The following is a 12,438-nucleotide window of genomic DNA, read 5'->3' on the forward strand; positions in this document are numbered from 1 at the left end:
GCAGGCTTGATTTTATTAAGCCTTTCTTTATGTTTTTTCTACCTTACTGCAACAATTCACCAAATGAAATCAATTTCATAGTTATCACTTTTAAAAAAGATAAATAAATGATGGAGAAATATACACAAAACTGCACCACAGTATTTTTCAGTCCAGTGTTATATGAGGTAAATGCATCACCAGTGTGTTTAGGACTGCTTTCCTGTCCAAGTATTAAAAAAAGTGTGCAACCAAATAGTACTAAGTCACAGAATTTCAAGATATTAGAGTTACAGCAATACAGTTTCAAAACAGCAGTTCTGTTGTAACAGCATTTTTGTTTTCTTTTATAAATACAGGTTAAATAAAAAGACTAAGTAAATAATAGTGCTCCATAAAAAAAACCCCAAGAGACCAGACAAAGTATTTTAAAATTAAAGCATAGTAAAAATTATCAAATTTACATGGCCTAGGAAAACCATACACTCAGAACTAGTAGCAGAACTGAAAAAATTCAAGTCACAAATCCTAACTGATCTGCAATGGCACAGTGATTTGGTTTTTAAATATCCAAATTCTCCTACTTTTTCTGCCTCATATAAAAATGTGATTACTAGAGTCTTCAGGTAGCCTTGGCCTTCCATGGTTGAAATTTAAGATAAGCTTTTCTAGGTGTTCTCAGGATAAGAGGAAAAAAAAGAAAAGCTGAATTCCAAGTGAAGAGTCTAATTCTTTAGACAATAAAAGCACAGCTCTTTATTCATAGGTGCATACACACGTAAAGTTATGACACTTTAAAAGTAGGTAGTCACATTCTATGAAATGCATTAAGAACAACTGTACATTGCTTTTCCATGGACAAACATCACAGAATTAAATGTTTTATTTTTCCTATTCAAATTTGAAACAGAGAAGACACAAGACGTGGAATTGCTAAACACAAACTCCTGAAGTAGTGGAGCAGCTCAGAATCTCTTCTAAGGAAAAGAAGCAGTATTATAGCTGTTCTACTAAGGGGAGCTCTAACAAAAACTGAACTATTGAAGGCACTCAAGCACGTGGCAAGTATGATCAGTAAAAAGCTTCACATTGCAACAGCCTTCCTGTCCAAAAGATGAAAACAAAAGCCTTGAGTACAGATTGTTTTCCAAAATACTGTTCTTTCTTCTCGTAACAGTATCATCTGCTACAGCATGCATTCATTCATCTGTTTGAAGGGGTGGGGGTTCTTTTAGAGGAAAAAGAAAAATCTTAGGAAATCAACCAAGTCCTTTCTATCAGAAATCCCAGCAAAGGCATCAAACTTACGAAGTTGACAGAAAGAGTTCCTTTGCGCTGCCTCATCTGCATCCCAAACGCTTCTGATCTGGTTCCCTTGCGCCTTCGCGTCACCTCATCTTGAAGGAAAATGAAGTTAAATGCTATTAATATGGCATCAGGATAGGCTTAACTTGTAAAAACACCACAGACACCCAGCCTGGCACCCTGCCTTTCAGATCAGAAACCACTTAACAGTCCAAAGAAAGCAAAAATGTCATGTTATATCTGGCCAAAATCAACAGGGATTAGGAAAAACATCTTTTGCTTATCCTCACAGGTGATCCCAATGGCCTCATGAAAAACAGTGAATCAGACACCTAAGTTGTGCACTTTGCTGGCAGGATCAGTTTCAGTACTTTTAAATCCTGCTTCCCCTTTCAGTCACTCAGCTCATGGAACAGCTGCTTAATTGTTATTGTTACTATATAATACATGAAGAGCTGAAACTCTGCCAAGTCATATGAAGCACTCTGTAAATCTCTTGTGAATGAAACCCTAGAATACTTAGCTTTCTCTTTCCAGTTTTGATTTGCCTTTTTAATACTGTCTCTAGAGACATTCAGGAAGATTTAAGAGTCTCACTGAAAGCAAAGAACTCACAGAAAGCTAAGAGCCCAAGATTTAATTACCCTCTTTATCCTTTGCTCCCAATGCCAGTCCCATCATCTTGGGTCCAGCTCCAAAGATCTGCAGCTTCTTTAGTTCGGTGTTTCTACTCATTTCTCCTGCCTCTGCCTAAAAATAAATACAAGACCACATCAACAAACACCACCAATATTCCCCCTCCAGGTTTCTTCACAATTTGTTTCTATTCCACTCTCCCAGAATATGTGCTCATCAAAAGAAGCAGGCCTGAAAAGACACGATTTTCTGTTCCTAAAGGCAATGATCATATGCAAATGGAGTAAGAGAGAATTTCTGTCCCAAATTTCCAAATTATTTCCCATCTAATATTCCAAATCAACTACAACAAGTGACCTCTACTCCGAATAAAATAACTACGTTTGACATTTTGCAAAAAATACCAAGACTGCCAGAGCAACTTTTTCCAAAATCACTATGATTCAGTCAAGTGCCTGGATTTTAATGCAGTTTCAACAGCATTTCCTTATCTGCTTCCCTGAGCAGATACATCCACACGACACTAATGAGTTCCAACCAACTTCCTTAAGCTTGGCTGCTCCTGGGCTTATTTGTGATGAAATGTTGTGAGTACAATTCAGATCACAGCTACTCATGTTACAAGCTCAAAATCAGAAGTAAAAAGACCCATTTGGTGACAGCTCCAAGCCCCTGCCAGCGATGTTTCCTGAAGTGCTCTGCTGTAATGAACTTCTTTCCATTTCCCATTACTGACCTACCTCATTTTCTCACATCGCTGACACTAATCTAACAATAAAAAGAAGAAAAAGAAGAAAATATTCTGCTTTTATCTGCAACACAATTACCTTGGCATTTTTCTTTATGCTGCCTCCTTATGCTTTGAAAAAATCTCTCTGATGTGGTATAGAAGGCCACTAAATTCTAACTGTTGAAAAACTTCCTCCTGAAATTCACAGATCTTAAAAGATCTCAGCAAGACTATCAATTTTGAAGGTGGACATGCAATTTTAAAGAAGTTATTCTTTGGTTAGCTTCCTGATGATACTTCATCTGTTATTTTTCAAAGTTATGGCCTGATATCTCATGCCTGTCCCTTGGGGTGACATGCCTTCAAAGTCTTTAATCAATTATTTAAAAAAACCCAAAAAAATCTTCTAAAATGGTATTTAACATAAGTTCTAATACACTGGCAATAAACATTAAAAAAGATGATTCTTCTGCTTTAATCAGTTGTTTTTCTTGCTTCCAGAAGACATTTGAAGATGTAGTTTCCTATGCATTATTACTCTAAGGAATTTTTAGTGATATTTACAGTCCCTGTTCCCACTGAACTGGGTATGCATTGTGCTAACAGGCATCTTTCCAACCTAATTAGTGATGCTATTCTAATTTTGAACATTTATGTGTTGCTATTAAATCATCTGCACTTTATATGTGACCAACTTTGTAAGCCCACTGTGCAACTTCTATTTTTAAGCCCACTGTGCTATTCTAATTTTGAACATTTATGTGTTGCTATTAAATTATCTGCACTTTATATGTGACCAACTTTGTAAGCCCACTGTGCAACTGTGCAAATTTTTGCTCACCAATTCCTCACTTTTTGGCTAACAAACCATAAGGAAATACACCAGAGACTTCCTAGTGCCTCATTTTCCATTGGAAATTCATTAACAACTCAACCATTCTCTCAACTAATAGAACCTGACAGAATCAACCCACATATTTCAGCACAGACACCATTTCAACAACAATCTCCTCAATTTCTCCTACTATTATGACCAAAGATAGTTTTCTAAATGATATGAAAGATAATTTTATTATCATATTTAATAAAAGCAAATCATTAACATGCAGCAAGAAGGTTTTACAGCTTACTTTAAAAATACATTACCTAAATATATTTTCATAACTCCTCAGCTCAGATTTACTTGGATACCACTAAACTTTAGTGGATGAAATCCATTCATGCTCAGGTGGAAAGAGCCACAGAGTTTTGAAAAAGAACAGTTTGCATACTGGAAGATGAATGTTTTTAAAAATCAGATTCCTATGTAACCTCATGAACACTGACTGGATATTGATACTTTAAGGTGTAAATACCGAAAGTATTCAGAAGCCACACTAAGCATTTTTCCACTTTTTCCAGCATTTTTTCTTAATGTGTCCATTAAGACTGAAAAAAAAGCCAAACTCACAACTGTGAGTGCATGGAAGCAGCAGCAACCATGCATTCCTTGCCATTCTCTCACTGCTAACACAAAACTCCAGCTCACTTTTGCATTGTATTTTCTCTACCCAAGTGAAATGAACTTGATTAAATGGTGGTTCTGTACTTATCTCCTCTTTGTCCTGAAGGATACAGACTGTGTCTTCTACCTTCTCAACTGAAAATACAACCCAAGGGCTTTTCCTGTATATGGGCCAAGCCTAAGAACACAATCCAGCTACACTGGATTCACTCACTATTCTCTTGTCTCACCCCTCATCAATTCTGAAACATTTGCAACCCCACTCCTCCACCCCCAATGCACAACGGTTACAACCAGTAACCAAAATATTTCCATGTTTGGGGCATTTGTCCAGCATCTCCCAGAGTTCTTTTGTTTCCAAGTTATTGACATGGAAATCAATCTTTGAAGCAAAAAAACCTGAAGCTTATTTTACTGTGTTATTCTGCAATCATAAAGAAACCCGAAAACAGATATATTACTTAGAACTGTTTTTAAGAAAATTCTCTGGACATTAAGTTAATATCCTTTGAGAAGACAGCACTTTTTGTTCCAGTACTGCAATTCTTTACCAGAAATCACCATGACATAGCCTCATTAGACAAATCCCTTGTCAGCTAAAATACACCCTAACAGACCATCTATGAAGATACCACTATTCTTTTCTAAGAAAGTATTCTTCTAAATTTAAGCTTTCCTTAAGGATATTCTCTTTTCCTAATCTGAATTAATTTACTTTTTATTGCAATTTTCTTTACAAGCCTTTAGGAACCCATCTGCTTTTCTCCAGCTTTTATTTGTGAAAGCTTTCTTCAGAGAAGAAAGAGAATAAAGCATTAAGTTTATTTTCTGAACATAATCACTCACCATCTAATTATTCCCCTCCTATTCAGAGACAATGTTTTCAACTGCCATTTGATTATAGTATCCAAAGATTCTCAAGCTATGCTTCACAGACGAGGACAGCCATTCCCTATTTTCTTTCATTTTTTCACATTCTCAAAAAATCCTGAAATTTGCTTTTCAAAGTCTGTCATCCCCTTCTACTGCTGAGGATGTTGCTCTATTTCACTAATTTCTGAATATTGTATTTATACTTTCTTATTAATTGCCCATTCTAAGGTAAGTTATCTGCAAAAAGATGCAGAAGGTCTTTGGAAACTACTTCTAGCACTTGGAAAAGATCTAAAGGATCTGCAGAGGTCTGTGGAATTATCCATGCTCACTAACCAGGCACTGGACTACTTGGCACACTACACACAAATCATTCAGATGTTTCAGCTAGAGCAGAATGACATTTATTCAGTAGGTTTTTACATTACTTGTATATTACTGGCTCTCTAAAGATTGTTTAGACGACCTCTGGTCCAATTCCAGGTATGCATTTCAGACAATAAACAGAGTCCTGTCTACAATAAAAAGGTGCACTGAAATCTGGAACCATGTCTCCATGTTCTCAGGTATTTATTTACACTGCTACCATTTCTGGATACTGAGGAGAAATCTGTCTCTAAATGCTGCTCCAGGGATGACTTAAGATAGTTATACCCAGCTTCCAACACAGCCAAAACCTACTTCTCCTGTCTGTGCAAGCAGGATGAGTTTTTCCTGTATTCAAGAACTCACTTCAGCCATTTTAATAACTGTAATGCTTAAAAAATAACATGGCTACAAGCCTAATAAAAGGCATTTAAATATATATTTATATTGCAGATTATCTAAATAAAATTATCTTTTATTTCTGAATTGCAGGCCCTTCAAACAAAGTGAAACAGCTTTACAGTGCCAGGATCACCAAAGAATCTTCTTTCCAACACGGAGAAAAGACAAGTACCATTATTCTACTGAAATCAGCAGGAAAAAAGATCCCACAGGACCTTGATAAAACAGGGACACTTTTACATGATGTGTGAGAAAAAGGACATAGTGGCATTTCACCATAAGACTCATTCAAATCCAAGGAAGAATTCCACACAGCAAATGACTGCTGAAGTTCCTGCAGCAGTCTCAGATTTTCTGGATAGCTCACTACCAATACTTTGTTTGAGAGAGCTGGGAAGACCAACAAGCCTGGACTGCTTGCATGATGCACTGCTATATGGCTGTGATAAATAACTTCAGGCCAGCTTTAGCAAGCTGAGAAAACACACTAAAAAAGACAATTCGGTCTAAACCATCAGAGAAGAAGGCGAAAAATTATAAAGGATACTCAAATACCTCGATGACAAGAAAGATGCATTGAAAAAAAGAGGCAGTTCAAGAGCATTTGAAAAAACCCTGTGGTGCTGGAGCTAAGTCTAGAATAGGATGAAGCAAGTAGGAAGTTGGTTACATATAAATCCAGCTTTCACCCACGCTCTGCTGATGAGCCAGCAGAGAGCCACCAGACTTCATGTGAAAAGCCTCAGGATGCTGCCTGCAAGGAGTATCTCTGTCAGAAGGGGAAGGGCTGATTTAAATAGTGCAACAGAGCCATCAGGGCAATACCCCACAATTATTTTCATCAGTAGGACAGCAATTTTAAATGGTGGTGGTTCAGTCTGAACTCAGATTTTCTCAGGGGTATCTCCCAGGAGTTAATATCACCTACTACAATACCAGAAATTCCTGTAACACCAGTAATTCAGGAGGAAGGAAACTGCTTTTCAGCAGAAAAACTGTAGAACTCCTATATGGTTCCAGCCATCACTGATCATCTCCTCACACATCTGTTTCAGTTCTTCAGAAGAACTGCCTGTCCAGCTTGAGACAGTTAGTCCCACATGCAATTCCACAATTAACTGTTACTTACACATATTTGCATTTATGTCATTAAGAGGCATATTTTAAAAAGGTTTTTAAAAGTTCTAGAACTTTGTACAAGCAGAAGCTTTAACATCAACTCACAAACAGCTTTCTGTCTCATTTTCACAGATTCACTCATTACCAAGGCACTTAGGCCACTTGTCAGTATACAAAAAGGAACTTTTAGAAGTTTTGACACAAACAGTGCATGTGCTGTATCACATGAGATCTCAGTTATAAACTGAGAGTTACTTCTCTGGATTTTAGTTAAATGAAGACTGCTTCCCAGTGGTGCTTCTGAGCAGGTTCCCACAGCCAAAGGCTGCTGCACTGGTGGGAGAAATAAGCATTCTCTGTCTGTAAGAGCTGTTCAACAGGAATACCTGGGATTTGACACGCCTGGTTCTCTTCAGCATAACATTCATCCTTGAAGCCTGCTTTGGGGAAGCTTGGGCATCTGAACTGAGGTCCTCAGCCTCCACTTTTTCCTTAAGATCCAAGTTAGGTTTTTGGATGCCCTAGAGGAGCAGAGCACAGGACACTGCTGGTCAGGCAGTGCTAATCATTCCAGAGCCTATGAATCATTCTGTTTGTTAAGAAACGGGACGAGTGAAGTCACACACGCCATTTGGAAAAGAGGCCAATGAATTCATTCACCCTTCAAACAAGAAAACTGAATCCTAGCTACCAGGTTATCAAGAGAAAAACAAACATTTCCAATTAAGCATATCATCTTTTGCCTTGTTTTCTTTCCCAACACAGTTGACTTCGGTCCTATAAAGAAATACCAGAAAATAACAACACAAGGTCATGTTACAATTTGTAGCACTATTCTGTCACAGATAACTACGAGGGTGGTTCTAGCTTTGTTGGCACAGCTGAAGCTTCTAACAGCACTGACCCCATGTCCCAGTTTCACATGGAGTAACACAGCACTCTGTGTGCCTTTTGGGTACCCTCTTCACAGTATGAAAGACGAGCATCTCACCATGAGGCTGACCCCGGACTGGAAGAGCTCGTAGGGATACAGGATCCGTTCATAGTGAGACTTGAGCAACGACCCCGTGCCTTTCCCTGGCAGGTAGCCAAGCCGACTCGCCACTTTAGACCATTTCTTCTCTTTGGTCACTACTTCAAAGCCTCCTTTGTTGGCAACAATCTGAAATAAGTAAAAAGTGAAGGGTTTTGAGCTGCTCTCACCAGCTTGCGTAAAGCAAGAATCAATTAAACCAATCAAATGTTAAAAGGTTCCATGAAAAGCAACAGAATCCTGAAATTAGCTTTCGCTTCCTGAAAGGCTAGTCCTTTAATAACAAATTTTAAGTTATTATAAGTAATAACTTACTTATTCTTACTGCTCCACATATTTAATGTGATTATTAATTTACTAGCAAACGTAAATTGCATTCTGTCCATGACAGGAGGAGTCCAACAGTTAAGGTTTATCATGAGCTGGAAAAAATACAAAACCTACCATAAGAACAAACTGATAAGTTACCCCTCACCAGACTTGTACTCTGCTGTAAAACACAAGTCTAACCAGCAATAAAGCCCATTTTAACAGACCCCAGGCAGAAGGGAGTCTTGGAGCTCAGAACTCTCATAAAACCCTGAAGGGAAGAGAGACTACAATAAAAAGAGGGAAAAGTAAATTTACCTTCCAACTCAGTCCAGTTATTACACATGACTTCAATTGGCTAGAGACCAGTAATTCACATACAGAACTATCACTGCTTACATCTGTATGTATATACAACTAAAAACAAGACCATTTGCCTGCAAGCAATATAACAGCAAGTAAGTTGCTTCCTCTGACACACAGGCCACACTTCCACTGCCTCCATTCCTTTTAGTTTCCCTGCCAAGCAACTTAAAACACAAATGGATTATAATTCCATTTATATTATTTTAAGACTAGCATCATTTTTACAGCAGTGTAGTTTTGCATTGCATTTCTTTACACACGAGGACTAAATTTTAAGCTTCATGTTTCACATACTGTTAGAAACCTCAAGGCAAAAACATTTTGTTACTGGAGGGAAATTTGTGGTTCGCTTGTGAGGCTGAGGTAAAATTAAGTCTGTGACAGTGACAAGTAAAATTGTGAATTCTTGTTTCTCCTATAATCACACCAAGTTACATTTAAATAAAACAATATTATTATTGATCGTTATTTTTTCCTCATATTTACAGAAAAGCTCTAGAAAAACCTTTTAAAATGAAACCTGTCCTAAATTTCAACTTCTCTTTAAAATTTCCAGGAAAACTTGTTTTCTAAAATTATCTATGCATGAACAACAGCTAAAGAAGCCAGTAACGAACCAAATGAACTCAGAGCTGCAAATCTACAGCCAATTGAAACGTTCCAGCTCACTACAGTGACCCAGATATTTTCCAGTACCTCTCTGATATTCTGCATATCCCAGCAAGCCACCATAAACACAAAAAGAAAAAGAAAAAAAAACCAGGAAGGCATTTTATCAGCTTTTCTCTGCATTTTATCAGCCCTTCCAGACTTTCCAAAATACTCGGCTTTCTTTAGAATGAAAATACACTCATTTACATTTTTACTTACCTAAGAGAAACAAATCTTGATGGGGAATGGAAACTGATGCTCTAACCTAGAAGCACTAGAACTACCAGAACTTCAGTCTTTTCCCTGCAAGAAGAAATCTACCTATTTATATTTATTAACAGCTAAGTCTATAATGGTACATTTATTTTGCCAGTGCAAAACCAAATTCCAACAGAGACTTGTGCATAAACTTTGGAAGAAGTTTGGTGTGTTCACCAGGCATAACTATGGAAATATTCATTTCTAGCCAGCCTTAAGCCAAGACTGTTTTGGAAATTAAAGTAAGTATTCCTGGAGTTGACATTATAGATTTTCAAAGACACGTGTTTATAAAAACCTCTGCTGGTGGAGAGGAAGGAGAAACTGCAACAATTCATTACAGAAGAGCTGAAATGCACACAGGGCAAACTGCTGCCTTCCCAAAGAACGCCTCAAACTCCTGCAGCTCCACCACATGTAAAAACGGAGAAGTAAAACTCAAGTGGCCAGCTGGGATCAGGACATTCAAGCTGTACAAGGTAATAAATACCTGCTGTACGGAATCCAAGCAATCCAGCCAAAGGTAACAAATTTAATTACACTGTGACGTGTTTGCCATAAACATTCAAATTATAAATGTTTTTTCACTGTATTTTTCCCACTTATTTAATCTCTGGATTAATGAGATTAGCATTGTAACACAAGCCTTTGCTCTTGCTTGGCTTCTTGAGCTTGACTGAAAACTGAATTGCCTGTCTGCCTAAGGCCTACAAATACTTACCTTGCTCAGACCATACAGATCCAGAATTTTTCTCTCGACCACAGGGATTTTTAAATTGGATCCTTGGAGTTCCCAAAATTTTGCTAACTGATCCAAGAAGTCCAGTTTCACTCTTGTCATTGCCTGGAATCAGTAAAGGTAGACAATCATGTATGTTCAAAACCAAATGTGACAAAATCTTACAGTCCTGAGAGAAAACAAGGTAAGTTTTTAAAGTGTTTCCATTTTCAACATGCAACTTGGCAGGGGAGGTATTTCTTTGTCAGGTAAAAAAAACAAAAAAAACCTAAAAATAGAAATATTGTTAAAACGAAAGACGCTACAAAAAGAAAATTATATATGCTTTTCTCTCTGTATTTAAGACACTATAAACTAAATTCCTACCAAATAATTTCTTGGTCTGAAAGCAAAATGCATGCTTATGAAATAATCAGCATTCCAGGGAGAATCACAAGGACAACTATTAATTGTGACCCCCAAGAGAACCCTGCGTTTCACCTGAGGCCATGGAGAAGGCTTCCAAAACAGAATGATCAAATTAAGATTATGGGTGTTTAATTTGAATAGAAGCGTGTAATATCACATGGTAGAAAACTCAAGAGTTTAAAATTTTAGAGTATAGTAATATATATAAAACAAGATAGAGGTTTTAGGGTGGAGGCTAGTCCTTCTTTACCTCCTTCTTCATGGGTTTGGGTGGTTTTGTGTAATCAGATAAAAAAGTCCACATTGCAGGCCACGGGTGGTTGGTTATTAGGTTAAAAGTAAAAATAATTTAAGTGTCATTTCTTAATTAGAGATTAAGAAATGTGAGAGAAAGGGCTTCATTTTCTTTAGTTTGTTAGAGTGAAGTGCTGCAGAACTCAAGACTTGTGAGACTGTAACATAGATAGGAACTAATAAATATCTCACACCGAAGAAGAAATACCATTTAATCCCGACCCTGGCAAAAAGAAGTTAAGACACAGTGGTATCCTGTGTGAACAGGACAATTATTGGTGGGGAGGAGAGGAATTATCAACAGTTTTTATATTACAAGTTTTTATATATGCCTTATCCACACAAAGGGCCTCTTCTGTGGAGTACCCAAATCACTTTCCACAAGGAGACCCATTTACAAGCCAAATGACATTTTGGTATGTGAACAAAGCAAGGCTTTGAGAAATGTTGCAGAGAAAAAGAAAAACCAGGACAGAATGGAGGTCATACTGCTTTCAAGATAGCTCACTTAACTTTTTAAATCATAAAATTAAGCAGCTATAATAAGCCTATAAAAATAATTTTAAGGTTTACAAGGCATTATCACAACAGTATGAGGTAACCAGAGGCATCAGAGCAGCAGGAAATATTTTATGAGGAAAAAATCATTGCCTGTGGAGCTCTTAAGGCTAGACACTGGCTGCTCCTACTACACACATGATATTTGGAATTCATTCTAGACACTACCAGGTGAAAGTGAAAAACTCCCATGGTTACGGTGGGTAATAAAATAAAACCCAGATTTTTCTCAAAGCGAGGGAGAGTTATTTTATACAAACTCTGCCACGGCCAAGTATAAACATTGATATGGTCCATGGGCTTCTAAAGTGTCCCCCATCCAGAAACCTGCCAAGATGCAAATCTCAAGCAGGGAGACCTCTTTCTTTCAAGGCAAACACAGAATTATATCAACAGTGGAAAAGCTCACCTCCAGTTCATTCAGGCGCTGAATTCGTGGAGTGAAACGAAAACTTTGTACTTCACATGCAAATGGAGGCTGCCAGTCCTACACAGAGACAGAAAGACATTTTACTGCTTCCAGAAACTTCTCTGAAAAATGCACAAAACAAAACACCCTAATAATGCCTGAGTAAACAAGCTTCCAATAGTAAATTAGTTTCTAAGAACAACTGGTGATATCATTTTCCAATTTTAAGACATTTTTGTGCTTATACAACAATGTTCCTCCCACCATATTTTACTCCGAAGAAAGATCCTCACAGACTCAAAAATGTCAAAGAAAATAAGGTTGAAAGCATCTCAGTATGCATTACCTCATGCTAAGCTCAAACACAAGATACACGCTGTAGCTGGTCGGCTATTTATTTACTTTAAATAAAGAATCCATATGTCCTGCACACTGAAAAATCCTCGGTGTCAACAGCAACAAAGACTAAATCGGGCTCATCATAACACATCTAATGGTC

The 12,438-nt window shown here is 37.5% G+C and overlaps 1 protein-coding gene across 3 annotated transcripts in view; it reads right to left on the minus strand.

The window, feature by feature from the left end:
* The window catches only part of KDM5A (lysine demethylase 5A), a 54,877-nt gene that overhangs the window by 39,816 nt on the left and 2,623 nt on the right, over positions 1-12,438 (minus strand). For all 3 annotated transcript variants that reach the window (XM_038153025.1, XM_038153026.1, XM_038153027.1), the window contains exons 2-7: positions 11,940-12,017; positions 10,253-10,375; positions 7,906-8,076; positions 7,301-7,435; positions 1,929-2,034; positions 1,288-1,376 (exon numbers count right to left, since the gene is read on the minus strand). In XM_038153025.1, the coding sequence (XP_038008953.1) occupies positions 1,288-1,376; positions 1,929-2,034; positions 7,301-7,435; positions 7,906-8,076; positions 10,253-10,375; positions 11,940-12,017 (702 nt within the window). The remainder of the gene's footprint in view (positions 1-1,287; positions 1,377-1,928; positions 2,035-7,300; positions 7,436-7,905; positions 8,077-10,252; positions 10,376-11,939; positions 12,018-12,438) is intronic.

This window comes from Motacilla alba, chromosome 1A (assembly GCF_015832195.1).
Source record: "Motacilla alba alba isolate MOTALB_02 chromosome 1A, Motacilla_alba_V1.0_pri, whole genome shotgun sequence".
Lineage (NCBI taxonomy): Eukaryota > Metazoa > Chordata > Aves > Passeriformes > Motacillidae > Motacilla > Motacilla alba.